General features: G+C 40.9%; 1 protein-coding gene and 1 long non-coding RNA gene across 14 annotated transcripts in view; one reads left to right on the top strand and one right to left on the bottom strand.

Annotated features, from left to right (window-relative positions):
* Window positions 1–26,857, bottom strand: part of LOC105483060 (EF-hand calcium binding domain 3) — a 575,939-nt gene that overhangs the window by 40,746 nt on the left and 508,336 nt on the right. For 8 of the 12 annotated variants that reach the window (XM_071083376.1, XM_071083377.1, XM_071083380.1 and 5 more), the window contains 5 exons: window positions 26,133–26,237; window positions 12,632–12,685; window positions 11,280–11,384; window positions 7,718–7,771; window positions 2,931–2,981 (listed from right to left, as the gene is read on the bottom strand). In XM_071083376.1, coding sequence (XP_070939477.1) covers window positions 2,931–2,981; window positions 7,718–7,771; window positions 11,280–11,384; window positions 12,632–12,685; window positions 26,133–26,237 — 369 coding nt within the window. Of the gene's footprint in view, window positions 1–13; window positions 122–2,930; window positions 2,982–6,871; window positions 6,961–7,717; window positions 7,772–11,279; window positions 11,385–12,631; window positions 12,686–26,132; window positions 26,238–26,857 lie in introns of those variants that run through there. The other 4 variants (XR_011615926.1, XM_011743641.3, XM_011743644.3 and 1 more) reach the window with 4 other exon arrangements.
* On the top strand, window positions 119–26,524 carry LOC112426929 (uncharacterized). 2 transcript variants are annotated; one of them, XR_003018322.2, is made up of 3 exons: window positions 135–170; window positions 3,238–3,335; window positions 25,916–26,524. It is a non-coding gene; the product is annotated as an uncharacterized lncRNA (long non-coding RNA). The 2 variants fall into 2 exon arrangements; XR_011615928.1 differs by lacking the exon at window positions 3,238–3,335 and having other exon boundaries at window positions 119–170.

Here is a 26,857-nt window from a genome sequence, read left to right as displayed (position 1 = left end):
TTGTGATATTTACCTACTTTTAAGCCGTGCTACCTACCACTTCTGGGCTTCAATCAGATCAGGAATCCAATAAAGGGTTTGTTCCATCACACAACTGTGACCTCATTCACTGCTCAGGCTCAAGCTGAGGGAGAGAATGACCCAAGGAGCTCCTTCCAACCTTACAGCAAGTGTGTTTTCAATGTGGTTCATTCAGCACCCTTGGTGTATATGAGGGTGTGATTTATAAAATCTGAACATTTTGACACTGTTGGGATTTCAGGGAAGGGGGAGAATTTTTGTTTCAAGTTCTATGTTAATATATTTTCATGTTAATGTCTTCATCAGGCTGGGCCTGGTGGCTCATGCCTGTGATCCCAGCACTTTGGGGGGCTGAGGAGGGCGGATCACCTGAGGTCAGGAGTTCGAAACCAGCCTGGCCAAATGATGAAACCCCCATCTCTATTAAAAATACAAAAATTAGCTGGGTGTGGTGGCACACACCTGTAATCCCAGCTACTCAGGAGGCTGAGGCAGAAGAATCGCTTGAACTCAGCAGGCAGAGGTTGTGGTGAACTGAGATCACGCCCCTGCACTCTAGCCTGGGTGACAGAGAGAGACTCTAGTCTCAAAAAAAAAAAAAAAAAAAAAAAAAAAAAGTCTTCAGTCAGTTGAAAGTTGTTCAGGTAAAACATTTTACTCAGCTGCCTTCACTGAATGGTGATTAAGAAACATTTCATTAATTGTTTAAGCCTAGGAAGAGGGGCAAAAAAACTCTCATAGGCTTATAGTCTTTAGTATTATTGGGAAAAGTGATTTCAAAAGAGTAAATACAGAAAAGATTGTTTTAAGTAGAAACCAAGGTATTCATGATCTGACATGTCTCATGGCATTGTAAACCCTCTAGTGCAAGAGTTAGGGGTGTCTTTAGTCTATCATGGCTAAGGACAGATATCTCTGGCACCCAAGGCTTAGCTAGTTACGTAGTTGGGCCCCCAAAAGTGCTTCACATTTCACTTGCAGCAATTCTAGAGGTTTCCTATTCCTGCTTAGGGGAACTTGTTCATTATGAGCATAATTTGACTTTAACCTAGTCTTTTAAAACTTGGTACACTGCCTCCCATTCTGGACAGGAACAAACAAGGAAAGAAAGGGAAGGCTTCATTTATAAATTAATTCAACAATTATTCACCAAGAGCTTACTATATTAAACACTACTTATTTTTTATGTTTTTTTTTTTTTTTTTTTTTTTTTTGGTGAGGTCTCACTATGTTGCCCAGGGTTGAGTGCAGTAGCAGGATCATGGTTTACTGCAACCTCGACCTTCCAGGCTCAAGTGAGTCTTCCACCTCAGCCTCCCCAGTAGCTGGGACTACAAGGTGCAGGTCACCATGCCCAGCTAATTTTTTTGTATTTTTGGTAGAAATGGGGTTTCACTATGTTGCCCAGGCTGGTCTTGAAATCCTGGCCCCCAGTGATCTCCTTGGCCTCCCGAAGTGCTGGGATTACAGGTGTGAGCTACCACGCCAAGCTTTATTGTTGTGTTACGGCATTCTTTATATATTTTGGAGACTAGATCCTTATCAATTACAAAATTTACAAGTATTTTTCCCTATTCTGTGGGTTGTCTTTTTACTTTATTGATAATGTCCTTTCAGTCACAGAAATTAGTCCTAGAATTTTAAAGCTGAAAGATAACTAGTAGATCATCAACCTAATTCTGCCCCAACCCATTACATTTTAAAAATTATACTTTAAGTTCTGGGATACATGTGCAGAATGTGCAGGATTGTTACATAGGTATACACGTGCCATCGTGGTTTGCTGTACCCATCAACCCATAATCTACATGAGGTATTTTTCCTAATGCTATCTCTCCCCTAGCCCCCCAATCCCCTGACAGGCCCTGGTGTGTGATGTTCCCCTTCCTGTGTCCATGCCCGCTTCATTTTTCTTTTATAGAGACAAGTTCTTTCTCTGTTAGCCGAGGCTGAAGTACGGTGGTGCAGTGATGGCTCAATGCAGCCTCCAATTCTTGGGCTCAAGTGATCCTTCCACTCAGCCTCCTGAGTAGCTAGGACTACAGTAGGCAAGTACCACCATATCTGATTAATTTTAAAATTTTTTATAGAGAGGGGTCTCGCTGAGTTGCCCAGGCTGGACTCATACTCCTGGCTTCAAGTGATCTTCCTGCCTTGGCCTCCCAAGGCTCTAGGATTACAGGTGTGATCCAGTGCTCCAGGTCCTCACTCATTTTATTTTACTGCTAAGGACACTAAAGCCCAATGAACTGAATTAATTTCTTTTTTTTTTTTTGAGACGGAGTCTCGCTCTGTCACCCAGGCTGGAGTGCAGGGGCCGGATCTCAGCTCACTGCAAGCTCCGCCTCCCGGGTTCACGCCATTCTCCTGCCTCAGCCTCCCGAGTAGCTGGGACTACAGGCGCCCGCCACCTCGCCCGGCTAAGTTTTTGTATTTTTAGTAGAGACGGGGTTTCACTGTGTTACCCAGGATGGTCTCGATCTCCTGACCTCGTGATCCGCCCGTCTCGGCCTCCCAAAGTGCTGGGATTACAGGCTTGAGCCACCGCGCCCGGCCCCTGAATTAATTTCTTTAATGGCAGAGTCAGGAACACCTGCTTTGTAAATTGTGCTGCGATACCAAATAGGCTACAGTGTTCTTAGAGATTAAAAAAATCACAAATGGAGCATTAGAAAAGAATATAAAATACATGATAATCACATATGATTCAGTGTGGTGTGGACCATAAAGGCACAAGGAACTTAGAAAGACAGTTGGAGAGATAATGGTGTTCATTGACCTTATGGACAAGTAGATGGAGGATAGAAACTGACAAGACAATTAGGGAAAGTAACTATGGTATTAAAAAATGTAAGTCAAAGTGTTAAGCCCCATCTTTACAATGGCTTCACATCAGCTTTCACACTCACCTTTAATATCATTTGCAGTTTTCAGCTTATGCAGAGTCGCCATTCCTTTTGCTTAAAGACAAGATTAAGAATCAAAATTACATAAATTTCTGAAGTTATGGAAAGTAGACTAGGAGTGCATAATTTATCTTATTTTTTTTCCCCAGATGAGTGAAAAAATTAAGAAAATGTCAAGGTTATATGGGATATCCATCCTCATTCATATTGTTTCTTTTGGTGCCTTAATGTATTGCACTCTGAAAGCAAAAACTGAAAAGCACTGTAGTGTCAGCATTGAAATCAAGACTGTTCATTTATCATCTTTTAGGATGTAAAGAAGTGAAATGACTTTGAAAATCTGTTGATTCAGGAGCAAGATGATGATCTATTGCCCACTTCATTTTCATGAATGCTTTGTTTAGGAAGGTATTGACTAATTAGATACCTTTTAATGAGATAGATATTTCTTTCTAGTGAATTATCCTATGAAATATGTGGGTATAATTAACTAACTGCAAAATCTTCCTTCACCCCACCCCTTTCTATGGGCAGAACAACCAACCAACCAAAACCTTAATAGTACAGATTTAACTCTTTTTCTTTTCTTTCCTCTAAAAATGTGGGGTGGTTTTGTTTTCTAAGTGTGAGGAGATTAATACTCAGGAGAAAAGTGTGGCTATAATAACTCAGTTTCCTGTATTTGGTTTGGTTTGGCCTGGCCAGATAAACCAACAATGTATTATTTTAATATCAAAAAAGGTCCATGGCAGATGATGAAAACATGGAAACATGGAAAATGTTTGGTGATCCCTTTAGGTTATAGAGATCATATAAGGTAATATATAATGCAGAAAGCAATACATATAAAGAAGAAATATCTTTCATATGGGGAAAGGATTAATTCTAATATAAAACACATAATCTGTAGAATTCAGAAAAACCTACATCTATAAAGCATGTTTTCTTTCCCTGCCTCTGATCTGTCATTCTCTCTCTCCCTATTGCTTGGCTCTTCGCCCTTTCTAAATATTAGTTTGCTAGAGGCACCCTATGCCATTCTTAGACACCGCATGCAGCAATATTCTGGTTGAGAATGTGACTTAGAAGATGACAAGAAGCAGACTTTATTTTTATATGGCGACTTTTTTTTCTAAATGTATATTAGACTTTCTCTGTGTCCCTAGTAAGTACAGTTTTAGAAATTCTCATGTGGAACCTTACAACCCAAGTGCCTCTGAAGGCCAGAGTGAAGCTCTGAATGTTCACCACCAAATAATAAAAATTTTAGCAGATCTTGAAGTTGTTCATATATAAATGTTATTTCCATGTTATCATGCTTACGTAGCTGAAATTCACCTTTATTCTTTAGAAAGTAGAAATGGTGAAATGGAAATGGGAGAAAAAGTTATTTAAGTGTGAAAAGTGCCATTGCCATTATGCCTATGTCTGTCATCTGAATTTGAGTGTGAAGACTTAAATCACAGTAGTACATTTGAAGGCAAATGTGTCAATATGGCATTAAGAAATAAAATTTAGCCGGGCGCGGTGGCTCAAGCCTGTAATCCCAGCACTTTGGGAGGCCAAGACGGGCGGATCACGAGGTCAGGGGATCGAGACCATCCTGGCTAACCCGGTGAAACCCCGTCTCTACTAAAAAATACAAAAAACTAGCCAGGCGAGGTGGCGGGCGCCTGTAATCCCAGCTACTCGGGAGGCTGAGGCAGGAGAATGGTGTAAATCCAGGAGGCGGAGCTTGCAGTGAGCTGAGATCCAGCCACTGCACTCCAGCCTGGGCGACAGAGCGAGACTCCGTCTCAAAAAAAAAAAAAAAAAAAGAAATAAAATTTGTCCCTTAATACTCATATGAAGAATTTTTTTTTTTTTTTAGACAAGAGTCTCACTCTGTCACCCACGCTTGAGTGCAGTGGTGCAATCTTGGCTCACTGGAGCCTCTGCCTCCCAGGTTCAAGCGATTCTCCTGTCTCAGCCTCCCAAGTAGCTGGGAGTGTGCCACCAAGTCTGGCTAATTTTTGTATTTTTGTAGATCCAGGGTTTCACTATGTTGGCCAGATTGGTCTCTAACCCCTGACCTCAAGTGATCCACCTGCCTCGGCCTCCCAAAGTGCTGAGATTACAGGCGTGAGCCACCATGCCCAGCCAAAGAAAACTTTATAAGTGAAAATGGAGTATTATTGAGTGAATCTTTGAAATAGAAACCAGTATTTGAAATTTCTAAAAATATGAAACATATTTTAAACATCTAAATTTTCTCTAAGGCACTGCAGACTTCACAGAATAAAATATATTTCAGTGGCAGCAAGTGGATTGGGGCTTATGAAGTCAAGAAAGCACGTGGGCGAGCTGAGTAGGCATGTGAAATGTATATGTTTGATAAAGAGACTGGAAGAAAAAGAAAGAATAACACTAGAAAAACAAGGGGAAGCTGGAGCAAAAGAAAAAAATATATTTTTAGAGATATGGAGAAGATAATAAAAGAGAAAAAAAGAAAAAGTGGAAGAGGAGAAAGAAGAATGATAGAAAAGTAAGCAAAGAGATGTGTAGTGTTGTGCCTTTCTGGCTTTATAAATGGTTAACAGCTAATTCTGATATGGGTGACTCGCCTGTGTTACCTGGGGTTGTTAGTTTTACAGAACTGTTTGTTCTGAGTTGCCCAGATAGGAGGGATTATCTTAAGAATGATGTTGATACAGCCGTTTTGGTTAGTGCATCTTCAATTATCTGAAAGCGGGAGACTAGAACCTCTATCAGGTAACCAACAAGTATTTATTGAGCATATACTATGTACTCAAAAACTAAGCTTTTGTGAGAGCGGGAACCTTGCTTTATCTTTTGTTCACTGCTAAACTTTCTTGAACAGTGTCTGGGTGCTCAAAAAATACTTATTGGTGAACACAGAACTTATACATGGCCATGGGAGATGGTTTCCAGTATCTCCAACTGGTAACATGATTTTAAATGCTGGGGATAAAAACTACCAGATGAACATTCCTGAAAAATTTCCAGTACTAGCAACAAAAGCAGCAATAGATGGGATAGACTGGACTTATTAAAAGGTATATATATTTTTCTTTTACAAATAAAATACAACAGGACTAATTTGGAAATGTTAGGCATGGGTACCTAGAATTTAAATTTATTTTTTTATTAAAATTCATTTTGTGGATACTTGCATAACATACCTTATTCTTTTTTTTTTTTTTGAGACGGAGTCTTGCTCTGTCTCCCAGGCTGGAGTGCAGTGGCCGGATCTCGGCTCACTGCAAGCTCCGCCTCCCGGGTTCACGCCATTCTCCTGCCTCAGCCTCTGGAGTAGCTGGGACTACAGGCGCCCGCCACCTCGCCCGGCTAGTTTTTTGTATTTTTTAGTAGAGACGGGGTTTCACCGTGTTAGCCAGGATGGTCTCGATCTCCTGACCTCGTGATCCGCCCGTCTCGGCCTCCCAAAGTGCTGGGATTACAGGCTTGAGCCACCGCGCCCGGCCAACATACCTTATTCTTACATCCTCCTTTTTTTTTTCTGTTTACAGACAAGGTCTCACTCTATCATCCAGGCTGGAGTGCAGTGGGGCAATCACAGGTCACTGCAGCTTTGACCTCCTGGGCTCAAGCATTTCTCCCACGTCACCCTCCCGAGTAGCTGGAACTACAGGTGTATGCCACCACACATGGCTAATTTTTGTAATTTTGTGTAGAGATGGGGTTTTGCCATGTTGTCCAGGCTGCTCTCCAACTCCTGGCCTCAAGCAATCTGCCTGTCTTGGCCTCCCAAAGTGCTGGGATTATAGAAGTGAGCCACCATGCCCTGCAACATCCTCCTTTTTTGAAACACAGTCAGGCTTGCAGAGACACAGCAAATTTCTTTTTTGTCATACTTGTTAGGAATGCAGATGCAGAGAACAAACCAAAATTACTTAAAAATGAATTCAAAATTGAGGTTGTACATGTGTGGGAAGAGGGCAGAGACAAGTTTTACCTTGCCTCTGTTGATCAATTTCACAGCATAATGTTCAAATCTCCCATTCATTCTTTTCTGTGTAAGCATGGAACATGACATTTTCACAATAAGAAAATTATTTTAGAAATAATTAAATATAAGGGGCCTACAAGCAAAAAGTACTGAGATTATGTATTAAATTTCAGAGGCATCCAGAAAGGAACTTTAGATTATTAGCTATATTTATTTATTTATTTTTTGAGATAGAGTCTCTCTCTGTCACCCAGGCTGGAGTGTAATGGCATAATCTCGGCTCACTGCAACCTCCGCCTTCCAGGTTCAAGCGATTCTCCTGCCTCAGCCTCCCAAGTAGTTGGGACTACAGGCGCACAACATGATACCCGGTTAATTTTTGTATTTTTAGTAGAAATGAGGTTTCACCATGTTAGTCAGGCTGGTCTCGAACTCCTGACCTCAGATGACCTGCCTGCCTTGGCCTCCCAAAGTGCTGGGATTACAAGCATGAGCCACCGTGCCCGGCTTAGCTATATTTATAAACAAGTAAGATTTTAATATGAGTAAGAAAATGGAATGTAAATATATTGGACATGGATAAAAATGCACAGAAATTATGTACGCATAAGGAAAAAATTTGTGGTGATAAAAGTATGGATTATCATTGGAGGACAGAATTAAGAATTATTAAAATTTCCTTTTTTCATCTTGTCATTTGCTAAATATAGAAATTTTCTATAATGAACACATATTACTTTTATAACCAAGAAAACACAGATAAAAATACACATATAGCATCAGATTACAATTTTATATCGTATCATAAATTTTCACTTACGTTTAAACTTCTTCAGGCCCTCCATTATTGACTTAACATTAATCTTTCCATTTCCTGTAAAACATTTTGGTTTAGATACAGAGGCAGTCACATAAAAATTCATAAAAGTTGTGAAATTATTAAAAACAACATAGTAGGCTGAAATTCTCCCATGAGTTAGAAGAACTAGAGACATTGGTTTGCTTTGGAATTTGGATTCATTTTTCTGTCAGGTGAATATGATGGAAAAAAAAGATGAACTTATGTTTTGGCTCTGTTTGGCTCTGTCCTTCAGGCTGGAGTGCAGTGGCGTGATTATGGCTCATTGCAACCTTGACCTCCCTGGCTCAAGCGATCCTCCCACCTCAGCCTCCCGAGCAGCTGGGACTGCAGGTGTGTGCCACCACACCCAGCTCATTAAACCTTTTTTTTTTTTTTTTTTTTTGTAGAGATGGGGGTCTCCCTATGTTGCCCAGGCTGGTCTTGAACTCCTGGACTCAAGTGATCGTCACACCTTGGCCTCCCAAAGTGTTGGGATAACAGGTGTGAGCCACCGTGCCTGGCAAGGATGAGTCTTTGAAAGAGACATCTATTTCTACTTTTTTTTTTTTTTGAGGCAGGGTCTCACTCTGTCACCCAGGCTGGAGTGCAGTGGCACGATCTTGGCTCAGTGCAACCTCTGCCTCCTGGGTTAAAGTGATTCTCATGCCTCAGACTCCCAAGTAGCTGGGATCACAGGCATGTGCCATCATGCCCAGCTAATTTTTTTATTTTTAGTGAGATGGGGTTTTGCCACGTTGGCCAGGCTGGTCTCAAACTCCTGGTCTCAAGCAATCCACCCACTTCAGCCTCCCAAAGTTCTGGGATACAGTTGAGCCACTGTGCCTGGCCCTATCTCTACTTTTTAAAAAGCAGTTCATCTTTTCTGTGCTTTAGAAAATTGTATTAATCAAAGGGACAAAAGTAAGAAGGAACAAGGTATTTTGAGGGAACTGTGGGTAGTTCAGTTGGTTTGGAGCATGACATGTTGGAAGTAGTAGAGGAGAAAGCTGAGAAGTACATGGGGGCTATGTTGCAGTGGGTTTTGTTTGGACTTTTTTGGGAACATAGCAAGGAGTCATGAAGGCTTTTGATCACTGTTATGTAAAGATTGATCTGAAGGCAATCTGCCTTTTTAGAGGCAGGATACAGAGAGATAAATGAAACTGAATATGTCGGCAAGGAATTATTTAAGGAGTAATTTTTGAAGAGAGACTAGATGAGGTCAAGAGTAGTGGATTTAGAAGGGTTGTAAAGAATCTCTTCAACTGGCCGGGTGCGGTAGCTCATGTCTGTAATTCCAGCACTTTGGGAGGCTGAGGCAGGTGTATCACTTGAGCCCAGGAGTTGGAGACCAGCCTGGGCAACGTGGTGGTACCCCGTCTCTACAAAAAATACAAAAATTAGCTGGGCGTGGTGTTGTGTGCCTGTAGTCTCAGCTTCTTGGGAGGCTGAGGTAGGAAGACAGCTTGAACCCAGGAGACAGAGGTTGCAAGGTTGAGCCCAGGAGTTGATATCATGCCACTGCACTTCAGCCTGGGTGATAGAGCCAGACCCTGTCCCAAAAACAAAAAACAAAATCTCTTCAACTGAAAAGAGGAGAGGAAGAAAACATAGGCGAAAAGGAAGAAATGAAAACCTAGAGAGAACAGAACATGCAGATATGTTTGCAATGGATAGGTTCAAATTTATTGCTATAAAACCATGATTTGAGAAACCTAATAATTCAGTGTCTCATCTCCTACTTTCAGATGGGCTTCATAGAGAAAACGAAGTATGTCTCCTTTCTTCATCCTTGTATTCCTAGTACCTCGTATAGGGCCTGACATATTCAGTGACCAATAAGTATTTGCTGGTTGAACAAATCAATATACTCTTTTAAATTCAAGGCCAGAGCTGAATAGAAACTCTCTGACAACATCACTGAAGCATTATAGTGAGAAATGCTATCCTCTGATGCACTTAGAACATCTTTTTTTGGGGTATCAGGACAAAAAAGAAGTGGTAGAAATAAAAAAGTATTTATATAGTGCAAGGGCCAGTGAGTAAGCCATGTAAATAGACTCAATAAGCAATAATAAAATTTCAATAAACAAATCAACCAACCCCAAATTCCCCTTCCTTCCCCTGTGTATCTCTTCCTAATACTCATTTTTGTTTTCTAGTTTTACTTGCTGTAATATTTTTCCTTATTTTTCAGAATGGAATCATACCCTCAGGCACAACTTAGCATATTGGTTGTATTTGTGATTTAAGAAATGAAAGTCAGGCACAATCTTTTTTTTTTGGAGACGGAGTCTCACTCTGTCACTAGGCTGGAGTGCACAGGTGCGATCTTGGCTCACTGCAACCTCTGCCTCCCGGGTTCAAGAGAGTCTCCTGCCTCAGCCTCCTGAGTAGCTGGGATTACAGGCATGTGCCACCATGCCCGGCTAATTTTTTAATTTTTAGTAGAGACGGGGTTTCACCATGTTGGTCAGGCTGGTCTCGAACTCCTGACCTCAGGTGATCTACCCGCCTCAGCCTCCCAAAGTGCTGGGATTACAGGTGTAAGCCACCACGCCCAGCAAGTCAGGCACAATCTTAACATATCATGTCTTTTCTTCATGGCGTGACGATCACTTGAGTCCAGGATAGGTCTTTGATAGGCAAAAGGTAGCTTGTGCACCAGCATCGTTGGCATCATCTGAGAGTTTGTTAGAAATGCAGAATCTCAGGCTCTACCCTATTCTTGAACGGAAATCTGCTTTTCTTCTTCTTTTTTTCTTTTTTTAAGGAGACAGGGTCTTGCCCTGTTGCCCAGGCTGGAATGCAGTGATTCAATCATAGCTCATTGCAATCTCGAACTCCTGGGCTCAAGTGATTGTTCTGCCTCAGCCTCCCAATTAGCTAGGACTATAGGCATGTGCCATCACACCTGGCTAATTTTAAATTTTTTTTTGTAGAAACAGGGTTTCAGTCTGTTGCCCAGACTGATATTGAGCTTTTGGCCTCAAGAGATCCTCCTGCCTCAGCCTTCCAAAGCACTGAAAGTATAGGTGTGAGCCACCATGTCTGGCCCCCAAATCTGCATTTTAACAAGATGACCAAGTGATTCATATGCACATTTAAGTTTGGGAAGCTATGTTCTAGGTGTTACAAAGATAAGGATAATTTCTGAGGATGTTATGTACAGGACAACAAAAATACACTTCTTTTTCTTTTTTTTTTGAGATGGAGTTTTGCTCTTGTTGCTCAGGCTGGAGTGCAATGGCACAATCTCAGCTGACTGCAACCTCCCCATCCTGGGTTCAAGCAATTCTCTTGCCTCAACCTCCTGAGTAGCTGGGATTACAGATGCCTGCCACCACACCCAGTTAATTTTTTGTATTTTTAGTAGAGATGAGGTTTCACTGTATTGGTCAGGCTGGTCTCAAACTCCTGACCTGAGGTGATCCACCTGCCTCGGCTTCTCAAAGTGCTGGGATGACAGGTGTGAGTCATCATGTCCAGCCCAAAAATACACTTCTAAAAAGGCAACGTAATTATAAAACAAACACCTCACCATTAAATTTCAAATGAGGCATCAACTCCTTCATTTCTTCTTCCGTGAGCTCAATCCCTTCGCTTACTAGAAAGTTGTCTAAGTTCTGGACATCAATCACCTCACCTTAGAAAGGGTGAGAAATGAATTGCAGAAATATTACAGAATTATTTGCAAAGGACAAAGAACACTATCTGTGCTTATATACATTATCATTCAGAATACAAGAGTCAGAAACAAAAATCTTTAATTCTGATTGAAAGAATCAGAAAGTGGCTACAAAGAAGAAAGTAACCAGGGGTTAGGAATTGACTGGTGGGTTGTTGCAAAATCCACAACAAATTAAAATACATATAGGGACTTAGTTTTATGTAACAACATTACAGATTAATGTAACAGGGGAAAGATAGAATTCCATCACTCTAACACAGGAACCATTTTTAGTTTTTGATATTTCATTTTGGTCTTGGCAATAAGACTGTACTTTTACAATGTGGAAATCTAATATATGTACAATTCCATATTTTGCTTTTCCAACCTAAAATTACTCCTTCATAAACATGTTTCCAAGTTGCCATATAATCTTTACAGTTAGCATTTTAACATGTTATCCCATTAAACTGACATACCATGGTTTATGTAGTAATTCTCATATGGTTAGTTATTTCTAATCAGTTTCAATTTTCTCCATATTATACGAATGAAAGTCCTTAGGCAGAAATTTTTTCATTTTATTCAACAAAACACTATTTCTTTTCTTTTCTTTTTTTTTTGAGATGGAGTCTCGCTCTGTCACCCAGGCTGGAGTGCAGTGACCGGATCTCAGCTCACTGCAAGCTCTGCCTCCCGGGTTCACACCATTCTCCTGGCTCAGCCTCCCGAGTAGCTGGGACTACAGGCGCCTGCCACCTCGCCCAGCTAGTTTTTTGTATTTTTTAGTAGAGACGGGGTTTCACCATGTTAGTCAGGATGGTCTTGATCTCCTGACCTTGTGATCCACCTGTCTCGGCCTCCCAAAGTGCTGGGATTACAAGCTTGAGCCACCGTGCCCGGCAATAAGACACTATTTCTAAAGGATAAATATCTAAGAGTGGGGTTAGTGGGGAAAAGGGTATGAATAGTTCTGTGGCTCTTGATATCTATTACTACTTTGAAGAACTCTTTTGGGGAAAATTTTGGAGACTAGTATGGGCACTGATATATAAATACAGATTAGTTATTGTTTACTCAACTTCAGCAGCATCCACAAAAATGGAGCATATGTTATATGAAAAAATCTGAACACGTGTGAATGGAAAATATTCTTCTCCAACATTAATTGCAAATATTAAGATGTTACTTATAACATCTTTCCATTATAGCTTGCAACTCACCCTTGATGTAACTGACAGCATCCATTAAGTCATTCAGGTCAACTGCTGTCTCACCTGTAAGGCAAGGGAAGTATACCTCAGAGTCAGATGAACTGATGTTACTGAGACCCTCAACATTTATGCTGTACGAAGTTCTGAAGTTAGGAAGATCAAAACAATTCAGTAATCTTTTTCTTTTTTATTTTTTTGAGGTGGAGTCTCACTCTGTTGCCTAGGCTAGAGTACAGTGGTATGATCCTGGCTCACTGCAATCTCTGCCTCCCGGGTTCAAGTGATTCTCCTGCCTTAGCCTCCCAAGTAGCTGGGATTATAGGTGCATGCCACAATGCCCAACTAATTTTTTGTATTTTTAGTAGAGATGGGGTTTCACCATGATGGCAGGCTGGTCTTGAACTCATGACCTCAAGTGATCCACCTGCTTTGGCTTCCCAAAGTGCTAGGATTACAGGTATGAGCTACCATGCCCAGCCAGAATTTACTAATCTTTAAATTTTTCCGTAGAATTTTATGGACTTATTCTCAGAGATAACAGTGTTACCTTAGAAACAAATAAAGCTTTAATTGTAACAAATCTATCGAATTTTTGGTTTTTCTTTGCTTTAAAGACCACCAGAGTGGTCTAAATTAAGAAGTGATTGGTTACAGTTAAGCATAGGGAGAGGATAAACAACTCTGACCCTATGTACTTTTATTCAGTCAATTAATCAACAGCTATTTATGTATCAACTTCTAGGTGCCAGGCACTTGAATAGGCTTTGGGGATACAAAAGTAGGCAAGGTGACAGAGTTCTGGCTCTTAAGGAGTGTACAATGTAGTGAGAGAGACAGATAATAAACATATAAACAAAAAGGATAATTTGATGTACTGTTAAGATGCTATCAAAAATAAAATAGGGCAACATAATAAGGAGTTATAGAGGATGGAATTGATTTAGACAGGGAGGTCAGGGAAGGCCTCTCAGAGGAGGGTCTATTTGGGTTGAAGCCTGAATGATGAGAAACGTGAAGAATTGAGGGAAGAGCATTCCGAGTGGAAGAGCAGTGTGTGCAATAGTCCTAAGGTGGGAATGAATTTGCCATGATCAAGAGACAGAAGGTCAGTGTGACAGGGGCCAAACCATGCAGGGCCTTGTAGGGCATGATGATAAAATCTGGATTTTACTTTGGTTGCAATGGAATGTCATTGGAGGCCTTGGAAAACTGGAGTAACTTGACCTGATTTCAGCTTTCAAAAGATCACTCTGGCTGGTGTGGATAGGATAAGGAAACTGGAGGAATGGAGACCAGACAGGAGCCTGTTTCAGTGGCCCAGTAAAGAGATGACAGTGGCTTGGGCTGTGGTTGCAGTAGTGGAGATGGTGACAAGTGATGGATTCAGGACGTATTTTTCATTTTAACCTAGTTTCTTTTTCAAAATTTTGTTTTCCCTTCTTTTCACAGGTGTTGATGAACCTAGATTTAAATGTGGGATATGAAGGAAGGAGAAATCAAAGATGAAACCTAGTCTACCTTCCCCAATCAACAGGGTGGATGGGATGCCTTTACTGAGTTGGGGAGGACTTAAGAAATTTTAGGAGAATTAACCAATAATTCCATTAAATTGGTGATGACTTTTAGAAATCCAAGTGGAGATATCAAATAACTCATTCAATACGCTATTGCTGACTTAGAGAAATTGAGCTAGAGATATAAATTTCCTCTACCAGCTTAGAGAAGGTATCTGACCCAATGAGACTGAATGCAATCTCCTAAGAGGAGAGTGTAGATAAAAAGACAGCCAAGGGTCTAACCCTGGGTAACTTCATTATTTAGAGATCTTGCAATCTTGCAAGAGGGGAGGAACAGTCAAAAAGAAAACTGAGAAGAAAATGTCAGTGAGCGAAGAAGAAAACCAGGTGAGTATGGGGCTTTAAAAGCCTAGAGAAAAACACATTTCTTTTTCTTTTTTTTCAGACAGGGTCTTGCTTTGTCACCCAGGCTGGAGTGAAGTGGCACACAATCACAGTGCGTTGCAGCCTCCATCTCCCGGGCTCAAGTGATCCCCCTGCCTCAGCCTCCCGAGTAGCTGGGACTACAGGCACGTGCCACCACAGCTGGATAGTTATTTTATTTTTTTGTAGAGACAGGATTTCACCATGTTGCTTAGGCTCGTCTCAAACTCCTGGGCTCAAGCGATCCACCTGACTCAGCCTCCCAAAGCGCTGGGATTGCAGGAATGAGCCACCGTGCCTGGTCGAAAAATGTATTTTAATAAAAAGGGGGTGGCCACTTATGTCAAATGCTGCTAAGATGTTAAGTAAAATAAGAACAAAGAATTGACTGTGAGCCTTGGCAAGAAGTAGATTATTGACAGTCTTGTTGAGAGCTCATTTGGTGCCATCGTGGAGATAAATACCTAACTGGAGAATGCTGAAGTGTGAATGGGAGGTGAGGATATGGAAACAATGAGTAACGACAACTTTTTGAGGCAACTCTGCTGTGCAGAGGAACCAAGAGATGATGTGGTAGCTAGTAGGGAGCAAGTGTGAGAGAAAAGCATAGCTGCATGTCAAGAGAAATATAGATAGAGATACTTCAGAGAGGGAGAAACTGATGATGCAGGAAAGGGGAAATATTGCAGGAGGTAAGTTTTTGAGAAGGCAAGAGGAAACAGGATCCAGGGTGCAAGTAGAAAGGCTGGCCCATGAAAGGAGCATTCTTTCCCCTTTATAGCAAGACAAAAGGCAGGGCATGTGGACATAGGTATACGTAGGTTCATAGAAATGGAGGTAGGAAATGAGGTATTTCTTCTCTAACTGCATCTATTGTCTCTATGAAGTTTGAAGTGAGATCATTAGCTGAGAGTTGAAGTGAGGAGATACTGGAAATTTGGACAGAGAAGGTGTGAAATTGTCTCTGAGAGTGAGAAAGTGAAGTTACTTGGAAAACATAGTGGGAACTTTTTTGGCAGTGTTAAGGGCTAACTTGAAGTTTCTGCCCATTACGTGAAATGAGTTCTATTAGTATGGCTTTGTGATCTTCAGCAATGTTAAGCTGTTCAGGGGTAATCATGGAGTAAAAAATGGCCAAGATTTTGCCAAGGAAATTTGAAGTTCAGAGAGTTTGTAAGCTTATATGATGTTGAGGCAGTGAATCTAATTTAAGGAAGGAAGAAAATTAAGAGATGGTGGTGGTGGGGTTGTTGAATAATAAAAGAAAAGTAGGGTCGAAGGCATGAAGGTCTCCACATGGCTGGAATAGCTGGAGTTGGAGTTCTATACTCTGTTCTGGTACAACACATGATTCAGTAGCACTGTTTCATCATATTCAATTGGTAAATGGAATAATGTTACAGTAATGTGAACAGTGTGTTGGTTCATATGTAATTTTTCCTAAATAAGAAAGGAATCCTTTTCTTCAGCAAGCAAGAAAAAAATCTTAGGTTGGGGCTACAGCTGGAGCCCTTTCTGTTCCATATTTTAATAAAATTAAAAAATTAGTACCTATGATGCAGGACAGGGAACCAGCTTCACTGACTGAGAGCTCTACTTCCACCAACACTATTTCAGAATGGCAAGCCAGCTCTTTAACTCCTTTTTTGGGATGTGTGTGTGTGTGTGTGTATGCATTTTTAATTTTTTTTTTTTTTTGAGATGGAGTCCTGCTCTGTTGCCCAGGCTGGAGTGCAGTCGTGTGATCTTGACTCACTGCAACCTCTCACTGCCTCCTGGGTTCAAGCGATTCTCTTACCTCAGCCTCCTGAATAGCTAAGGGTATAGGTCCCTGCCACCACGCCAGGCTAATTTGTTGTATTTTTAGTAAAGACAGGGTTTCACCATCTTGGCCAGGCTGGTCTTGAACTCCTGATCTTGTGATCCACCCACTTTGGCCTCCCTAAGTGCTGGGATTGTAGGCATAAGCCACTGTGCCTGGCCCATTTTAAAATATCTTATAGCTGTTCTGTGCTATTTGCCTGGGCGGTACAAGTTTCCTTGTGCTTTTGGTAGTGTTCTGGTTACAAGCTGGCATAGATTTTGAGTGTGCTTCCAGAATTTTCTCCATAAGCTCCATTACTTTAGTGGGTAATTTTACAGAACAGGAGGTTTTTCAGGAATTCCTATGTGGTGTTATGGCAAAAATGTCTCCACAGTAAATGAACTGGAAGGAAAAAGGTTAGAGAGTGCGTCTATGAAACAGATTTTGGACGTGATGAAGTATTAGGGAAGGACAAGTTCCAGGTCATTACTATGTGAGTGGTAATCAGGATGGAAGGGAGGAAAAAATGACTGAAGTTAAAGATATAAAGGAACAAGAGGTCAGAGTATTGGATGGATGACCTGCATCAGGAGTTTTTAACCTGGGTCTATTGACTCTGTATTGCCAGAATTCAGGGAGGTCTTGAGCTGGAATGGGAAAAAAATACTTTCTTTTTTCTTTTCTTTTTTGAGATGAAGTCTTGCTCTGTCACCCAGGCTGGAGTGCAGTGGCGCAATCTCAGCTCACTGCAAGCTCTGCCTCCCAGGTTCACGCCATTCTCCTGCCTCAGCCTCCCGAGTAGCTGGGACTACAGGTGTCTACCACCACGCCTGGCTGATTTTTTGTATTCTTTTAGTAGAGACGGGGTTTCACTGTGTTAGCCAGGATGGTCTTGATCTCCTGACCTCGTGATCTGCCCGCCTCGGCCTCCCAAAGTGCTGGGATTACAGGCATGAGCCACTGCGCTGGCCTTTTTAACATTTAATTTAATTTTATTTTATGTTCCAAAATAGAGATAGGGTCTTGCTATGTTGCCTGGGCTGATCTTGAACTCTTGGCCTCAAGCGATCCTCCCACCTTGGCCTCCCAAAGTGTTGGGATTACAGGTGTGAGCCACAATGCTTGGCCAAAAGTGTGTCTTTCTTTTCACTAACCATTAATTTAAATTTACTATTTTCTTCAATTATTAATGTAGGCAATAAACCGTCAGAATAGTTGCAAAAGTTGTGACTTTGTCACTAATAGAAATCACTGACATTTTCAAATCATAATATACTTGTTCCAAATATGTTGAAATGTTGCTTATGCTCATTATTAATTTTTTATTTATTTTATTTTTTTGAGCTGGAGTGCAGTGGTGTGATTTTGGCTCACTGCAACCTCTGTCTCCTGGGTTCAGACAATTCTCCTGCCTCAGCCTCCCTAGTAGCTGGGATTACAGGTATGCACCACCACGCCCAGCTAATTTTTTTTTGTATTTTTGGTAGAGACGGTGTTTCACCATGTTGGCCAAGCTGGTCTCAAACTCCTGTCCTCAAATGATCTGCCCTCCTCAGCCTCCCAAAGTGCTAGGATTACAGGTGTGAGCCACTACACCTGGCCCTCATCATTACTTTAATATTATAAAAATAATTTTTTTTTTTGAGACGGAGTCTCGCTCTGTCACCCAGGCTGGAGTGCATTGGCCGGATCTCAGCTCACTGCAAGCTCCGCCTCCCGGGTTCACGCCATTCTCCTGCCTCAGCCTCCCGAGTAGCTGGGACTACAGGCGCCTGCCACCTTGCCCGGCTAAGTTTTTGTATTTTTAGTAGAGACGGGGTTTCACTGTGTTAGCCAGGATGGTCTCGATCTCCTGACCTCGTGATCCGCCCGTCTCGGCCTCCCAAAGTGCTGGGATTACAGGCTTGAGCCACCGCGCCCGGCCATAAAAATAATTTTAACTATCTGTAATCCCATCACTTTGGGAGGCCGAGGCGGGTGCATCACCTGAGGTCAGGAGTTCAAGGCCAGCTTGGACAACATGGTGAAATCCCATCTCTACTAAAAATACAAAATTAGCCGGGCATGGTGGCGTGCACCTGTAATCCCAGATACTGGGGGGCTGAGGCAGGAGAATCCTTTGAACCCGGGAGGTGGTGATTGCCCTGAGTCAAGATTGTGCCATTGCACTCCAGCCTGGGTGACAGGGCAAGACTCTATCTTAAAAAAAAAAAAAAAAAAAAAATTGAACCGCTACTGGAAAGTGTTAAATGTTTTAATAAATACTAATAATTTATATTTTAATGTTGTGATAAATTATATTTTAATATAATTAGCTTCTTTGTAATCCTATTATTATATTTTATACATTTTAAAACATTATACTCAGAAGTGGTCCATTCATCAGATTTTCAAAGGGGTCCATGGCACAAAGTCAAAAGCCGTTGATCTATATGAAAGATATTGAAGAACAAGGGCAGGAGTAGGAGAGAAGGAAGACAGTGAGCCCAGTGCTATTTCTTATAGGATGTTTTAAATTGCATATTGTCTTATTTATTTATATAAAAGGAATAATTAATAAACAAATATGTTTTCTGTTAGGAAATATTTTCATAACAGGAAAAACTGATTAACAGATTATGGAGTTTCCTTTCTTCATTCTGTTCTTTTCTTCTTATTATTATAATTTAAGCTCTAGGGTACATGTGCACAATATTCAGGTTTGATATCTAGGTATACACGTGCCATGTTGGTTTGCTGTACCCATCCACTCATCATTTGTATTAGGTATTTCTCCAAATCCTATCCCTCCCCCAGCCCTCCACCCCCTGACAGGCCCTGGTGTGTGATGTTCCCTGCCCTGTGTCCAAATGTTCTCATTGTTTTATTTCCACCTATGAGTGAGAACATGCGGTGTTTATTTTTCTGTCCTTGTGACAGTTTGCTGAGAATGACAGTTTCCAACTTCATCCATGTCCCTGCAAAGAACATGAAGTCATCCTTTTTTATGGCTGCAGAGTATTCTATGGTGTATATGTGCCACATTTTCTTAATCCAGTCTATCAATAATGGACATTTGGCTTGGTTCCAAGTCTTTGCTATCGTGAATAGTGCCACAATAAATACATGTGTGCGTGTGTCTTTATAGTAGCATTATTTATAATCCTTTGGGTATATACCCAGTAATGGGATTGCTGGGTCAAATGGTATTTCTAGTTCTAGATCTTTAAGGAATCGCCACACTGTCTTCCACAATGGTTGAACTAATTTACACTCCCACCAACAATGTAAGAGCCTTCCTATTTCTCCCCATCCTTTCCAGCACCTGTTGTTTCCTGACTTTTTAATGATTGCCATTCTAACTGGCATGAGATGGTATCTCATGAGGTTTTGATTTGCATTTCTCTGATGACCAGTGATGATGAGCATTTTTTCATGTGTCTGTTGGCTGCATAGATGTCTTCTTTTGAGAAGTGTCTGTTCATATCCTTTGCTCACTTTTTGATGGGGTTGTTTGTTTTTTTCTTGTAAATTTGTTTAAGTTCTTTGTAGATTCTTATTAGCCCTTTGTCAGATGGGTAGATTGCAAAAATGTTCTCCCATTCTGTAGGTTGCCTGTTCACTCTGATGGTAGTTTCTTTTGCTGTACAGAAGCTCTTTAGTTTAATAAGATCCCATTTGTCTATTTTGGCTTTTGTTGCCATTGCTTTTGGTGTTTCAGTTATGAAGTCCTTGCCCATGCCTATGTCCTGAATGGTATTGGCTAGGTTTTCTTCTAGGGTTTTTATGGTTTTCGGTCTCACATTTAAGTCTCTAATCCATCTTGAATTAATTTTTGTATAAGGTGTAAGGAAGGGATCCAGTTCCAGCTTTCTACATATGGCTAGCCAGTTTTCTCAGCACCATTTATTAAATAGGGAATCCTTTACCCATTTCTTATTTTTGTCAGGTTTGTCAAAGATCAGATGGTTGTAGATATATGGTGTTATTTCTGAGGCCTCTGTTCTGTTCCATTGGTCTACATATCTGTTTTTGTACCATAACCATGCTGTTTTGGCTACTGTAGCCTTGTAGTATAGTTTGAAGTCAGGTAGCATCATGCCTCCAGCTTTGTTCTTTTGGCTTAGGATTATCTTGGCAATGTGGGATCTTTTTTGGTTCCACATGAACTTTTTCCAGTTCTGTGATGAAAGTTATTGGAAGCTTAATGGGGATGGCATTGAATCTATAAATTACTTTGGGCAGTATGACCATTTTCATGATACTGATTCTTCCTATCCATGAGCATGGAAAGTTCTTCCATTTGTTTGTGTCCTCTTTTATTTCGAGGAGCAGTAGTTTGTAGTTCTCCTTGAAGAGGTCCTTCACATCCCTTGCAAGTTGGATTCCTAGGTATTTCATTCTCTTTGAAGCAATTGTGAATGGGAGTTCACTCATGATTTGGCTCTCTGTTAGTCTCTTATTGGTGTATAAGAATGCTTGTGATTTTTGCACATTGATTTTGTATCCTGAGACTTTGCTGAAGTTGTTTATAAGCTTAAGGAGATTTTGGGCTGAGACGATGGGGTTTTCTAAATATACAATCATGTCATCTGCAAACAGGGACAATTTGACTCCCTCATTTCCTAATTGAATAGCCTTTATTTCTTTCTCTTGCCTGATTGCCCTGGCCAGAACTTCCAACACTGTGTTGAATAGGAGCGGTGAGAGAGGGCATCCTTGTCTTGTGCTGGTTTTCAAAGGAATGCTTCCAGTTTTTGCCCCTTCAGTATGATATTGACTGTGGGTTTGTCATAAATAGCTCTTATTATTTTGAGATATGTTCTATCAATATCTAGTTTATTGAGAATTTTAGCACAAAGGGCTGTTGAATTTTGTCAAAGGCAAAATTATCTATTGAGAAAACATGTGGTTTTTGTCTTTGGTTCTGTTTATGTGATGGATTACGTTTATTCATTTGCATATGTTGAACCGTCCTTCCATCCCAGGGATGAAGCCAACTTGATCGTGTTGGATAAACTTTTTGATGTGCTGCTAAATTCAGTTTGCCAGTATTTTATTGAAGATTTTCGCATTGATGTTCATCAGAGATATTGGTCTAAAATGCTCTTTTTTTGTTGTGTGTCTGCCAGGCTTTGGTATCAGGATGATGTTGGCCTAATAAAGTGAGTTAGGGAGGATTCCCTCTTTTTCTATTGATTGGAATAGTTTCAGAAGAATGGTACCGGTTCCTCTTTGTACATCTGGTAGAATTCGGCTGTGAATCCATCTGGTCTTGGGCTTTTTTGGGTTGGTAGGCTCTTAATTATTGCTTCAATTTCAGAGCCTGTTATTGGTCTATTCAGGGATTCAACTTCTTCCTGGTTTAGTCTTGGGAGGGTGTATGTGTCCAGGAATTTCTCCATTTCTTCTAGATTTTCTAGTTTATTTGCATAGAGGTGTTTATAGTATTCTCTGATGGTAGTTTGTATTTTTGTGAGATTGGTGGTGATATCCCCTTTATCATTTTTTATTGCATCTATTTGATACTTCTCTCTTTTCTTTTTTATTAGTCTTGCTAGCGGTCTATCAATTTTGTTGATCTTTTCAAAAACCCAGCTCCTGGATTCATTGATTTTTTGAAGGTTTTTTTGCATCTCTATCTCTTTCAGTTCTGCTCTGATCTTAGTTATTTCTTGCCTCTGCTAGCTTTTGCATTGTTTGCTCTTGCTTCTCTAGTTCTTTTAATTGTGATGTTAGGGTGTCGACTTCAGATCTTTCCTGCTTTCTCTTGTGGGCATTTAGTGCTATCCATTTCCCTCTACACACTGCTTTAAATGCATCCCAGAGATTCTAGTATGTTGTGTCTTTGTTTCATTGGCTGGAAAGAACATCTTTATTTCTGTCTTCATTTCATTATTTACCTAGTAGTCATTCAGGAGCAGGTTGTACAGTTTCCATGTAGTTGTGCGGTTTTAAGTGAGTTTCTGAATCCTGAGTTCAAATTTGATTGCACTATCATCTGAGAGACAGTTTGTTGTGATTTCTGTTTTTTTTTTTTTTTTTTTTTTTTTTTTTTTTTAACATTTGCTGAGGAGTGCTTTACTTCCAATTATGTGGTCAGTTTTAGAACAAGTGTGATGTGTTGCTGAGAAGAATGTATATTCTGTTGATTTGGGGTGGAGAGTTCTGTAGATGTCTATTAGTTCTGTTTGGTGCAGAGCTGAGTTCAAGTCCTGGATATCCTTGTTAATCTTCTGTCTCGCTGATCTAATATTGACAGTGAGGTGTTACAGTCTCCCATTATTATTGTGTGGGAGTCTAAGTGTCTTTGTAGGTCTCTAAGGACTTGTTTTATGAATCTGGGTGCTCCTGTATTGGGTGCATATATATTTAGGATAGTTAGCTCTTCTTGTTGAATTGATCCCTTTACCATTATGTAATGGCCTTCTTTGTCTCTTTTGATTTTTAAAGTCTGTTTTATCAGAGAGTAGGATTGCAACCCCTGCTTTTTTTGCTTTACATTTGCTTGGTAGATCTTCCTCCATCCCTTTATTTTGAGCCTATGTGTGTCTTTGCACATGAGATGGGTGTCGTGAATATAGCACCATGATGGGTTTTGACTCTTTATCCAATTTGCCAGTCTGTGTCTTTTAATTGGAGCATTTAACCCATTTACATTTAAGGTTAGTATTGTTATGTGTGAATTTATCCTGTCATTATGATGTTTGCTGGTTATTTTGCCTGTTAATTGATGCAGTTTCTTCCTAGCATCAATGGTCTTTACAATTTGGCATGTTTTTGCAGTGGCTGGTACTGGTTGTTCCTTTCCATGTTTAGTGCTTCCTTCAGGAGCTCTTGTAAGGCAGGCCTGGTGGTGACAAAATCTCTCAGCATTTGTTTTTCTGTAAAGGCTTTTATTTCTCCTTCACCTATGAAGCTTAGTTTGTCTGGATATGAAATTCTGGGTTGAAAATTCTTTTCCTTAAAAATGTTGAATATTGGCTCCCACTCTCTTCTGGCTTGTAGGGTTTCTGCAGAGAGATCTACTGTTAGTCTGATGGGCTTCCCTTGGTGGGTAACTCGACCTTTCTACCTGGCTTCCCTTAGCATTTTTTTCTTTCATTTCCACCTTGATGAATCTGACAATTATGTGTCTTAGGGTTGCTCTTCTCGAGGAGCATCTTTGTGGTGTTCTCTGTATTTCTTGAATTTGAATGTTGGCCTGCCTTGCTAGGTTGGGGAAGTTCTGGATAATATCTTCAAGGATGTTTTCCAACTTGTTTCCATTCTCCCCGTCACTTTCAGATACACCAATCAAATGTAGATTTGGTCTACTCACATAGTCCCATATTTTTGGAGGCTTTGTTCATTTCTTTTTACTCTTTGTTCTCTAACCTTGTCTTCTCACTTTATTTCATTAATTTGATCTTGAATCAGTGATACCTTTTCTTCCACTCGATCAAATCACCTATTGAAGCTTGCACATGAGTCACGAAGTTCTTGTGCCATGGTTTTCAGCTCCATCAGGTCATTTAAGGTCTTCTCTACACTGTTTATTCTAGTTAGCCATTTGTCTAACCTTTTTTCAAGGCTTTTAGCTTCCTTGAGATGGGTTCATACATGCTCCTTTAGCTCAGAGAAATTGGTTATTACCGATCTTCTGAAGTCTACTTCTGTCAATTTGTCAAAGTCATTCTCTTTCTAGGTTTGTTCCATTGCTGGCGAGGAGCTGCGATCCTTTGGAGGAAAAGAGATGCTCTGGTTTTTAGAATTTTCAGCTTTTCTGCTCTGGCTTCTCCCCATCTTTTTGGTTTTATCTACCTTTGGTCTTTGATGTTGGGGACCTACAGATGGGGTTTTGGTGTAGGTGACCTTTTTGTTGATGTTGATGCTATTCTTTTCTGTTTGTTAGTTTTCCATCTATCAGTCAGGCCCCTCAGCTGCAGGTCTGTTGGAATTTGCCGGAGGTCCACTCCAGAACCTGTTTGCCTGGGTATCACCAGCGGAGGCTGCAGAACAACCAATATTGCAGAACAGCAAATATTGCTGCCTGATCCTTCCTCTGGAAGCTTCATCCCAGAGGAGCACCCGCCTATATGAGGTGTCTGTTGGGTGCTACTGGGAGGTGTCTCCCAGTTAGGCTACACAGGGGTCAGGGACCCATTTGAGGAGGCAGTCTGTCCATTCTCAGAGCTCAAACGCCATGCTGGGAGAACCACTGCTCTCTTCAGAGCTGTCAGACAGGGACGTTTAAGTCTGCAGAAGTTGTCTGCTGCATTTTGTTCAGCTATGCCCTGCCCACAGAGGTGGAGTCTAGAGGCAGTAGGCCTTGTTGAGCTGTGGTGGGCTCTGCCCAGTTACAGTTTCCCTGCCTACTCAAGTCTCAGCAATGGTGGACGCCCCTCCCCCATCCAGGCTGCTGCCTTGCAGTTTGATCTCAGACTGATGCGCTAGCAGTGAGCAAGGCTCCGTGGGCATGGGACCTGCTGAGCCAGGCATGGGAGAGAATATCTTTGCCAGTTGCTAAGACCTTGGGAAAAGCGCAGTATTTGGGCAGGAGTGTCCTGTTTTTTCAGGTAGTCTGTCAAAGCTTCCCTTGGCTAGGAAAGGGAAATCCCCTGACCCCTTGCACTTCCCAGGTGAGGTGATGCCCTGCCCTGCTTCAGCTCACCCTCTGTGGGCTGCACCCACTGTCCAACCAGTCCCAATGAGATGAAACAGGTACCTCAGGTGGAAATGCAGAAATCACCCATCTTCTGCATTGATCACACTGGGAGCACAGACTGGAGCTTTTCTTATTCAGCCATCTTGGAGTGCCTCTCCTTTTGTTCTGCTCGTTAACAACTTTTCTATCTTCCTCATCATCACCACAACACCACCATCCATCATCACTAACATTTACTGACTATTCTAGACTGCATTACATGCATTATATATACTAATTTCAGAGCAAGAAGTAAAGTAATCATAGAGCGTCATTTAGTTCAACTCCCCATTTTACATATGAAGGAACTAAGATTAAGTAGGGTTAAATCATTTGTCAGCAAGTCTGTGGCAAAACAGGGACCAGGACCCAGCACAAGGAAATAATGTATACTGCATGAGGAACGTATGCTAGATTCACCAGGGAAAAGAGAAGACTTTTCCCCCTTAGACACTGTCAGGTGACTTTTCAAAAAGTATATATAGCAATGGCAACTCCCACCCCAAATTTATCAGTTAGTCCCTTTCCTCATATTTTCATAAGAACTAAATATTATCCATCTTGTTAAGTTTTGCCAGTCCAATGAATGAAGATAGTGTTGCATTGTGTTTTATTTTGCATTTTCATGATTATTGGTGAGGTTAAACATATTTTCATATGCTATTTGGGGATTTGCATTGTATTACCTCTTGTATGAATTATCTATTTGTATATCTGCCTATTTTTTCTATTATCAGTATGTTTCTTATCAATGTACAAGGGCTTTTGCTACCTTAGGGATATTAGCTCTTTGGCTTGCAACTATTCATTTCTAATTTATCATTTGACTTTTGACTTTCTTGATTTTTCTCTTAAATGTTCTCTTCAATTCCTTTTTCTTTCAGGTCCTTAAGTGTGTGGCATTCCCAGGCATGACTGAGGCTTCAAGTGGCATCCCTGACATATCTTTTCAAAAGCATTTTTGAAGATGGTGTTTCATCATGACTCAGAACTAAGTTTTTACATTTACTTCATTATGATGCTAGAAAGGCTAATTTCAGCAGTTCTAATGGAAGGGCTTAATGTTTCTCTGAAGAGCATAGAGATATTTGTAATACTCACCCTCAGTTGGTAGTTGGGTCATGAGTTCCTCAAGTTCCTCATCCTTGATTTTAGTTCCCATGTTTTCCAAAAATGTCTCCACTTTTTTGATTTTGACCCTTGGCCCTTAAGAAAGAAGGGCATGGAATAAGAATATGAGTGTTATTGTTTAAGGGTAAAAAATATTAATCATGGTCATGCATCAGAAACCCCAACTAGACGGTAAAATACAACAATACAAAGAAACTATTAACGTGTGTGTGTGTTTGTGTGTATATCTCCCTAGATTTAGATATGTCAGTTAAAAGTTGGAAAGAATTGACAAAGATAACTGCTGAATTGTTAACAGTATTTACCTTTATGGGGAGGGGATTTGTGGAAGACAGGTGAACTTACATTTCTTTTTTTCTTTTTTTTTTTTTTTTTGAGACGGAGTCTCGCTCTGTCACCCAGGCTGGAGTGCAGTGGCCGGATCTCAGCTCACTGCAAGCTCCGCCTCCCGGGTTCACGCCATTCTCCTGCCTCAGCCTCCCGAGTAGCTGGGACTACAGGCGCCCGCCACCTCGCCTGGCTAGTTTTTTGTATTTTTTAGTAGAGACGGGGTTTCACCGTGTTAACCAGGATGGTCTCGATCTCCTGACCTCGTGATCCGCCCGTCTCGGCCTCCCAAAGTGCTGGGATTACAGGCTTGAGCCACCGCGCCCGGCCTCTTTTTTTCTTTTAAAAACAGGGTTTTGCTCTGCAGC

Source organism: Macaca nemestrina, chromosome 17, assembly GCF_043159975.1.
Source record: "Macaca nemestrina isolate mMacNem1 chromosome 17, mMacNem.hap1, whole genome shotgun sequence".
In the NCBI taxonomy this organism is placed as follows: domain Eukaryota; kingdom Metazoa; phylum Chordata; class Mammalia; order Primates; family Cercopithecidae; genus Macaca; species Macaca nemestrina.
The sequence above is the reverse complement of the archived record's forward strand: the minus strand, read 5'-3'. Positions and strand labels throughout refer to the sequence as shown.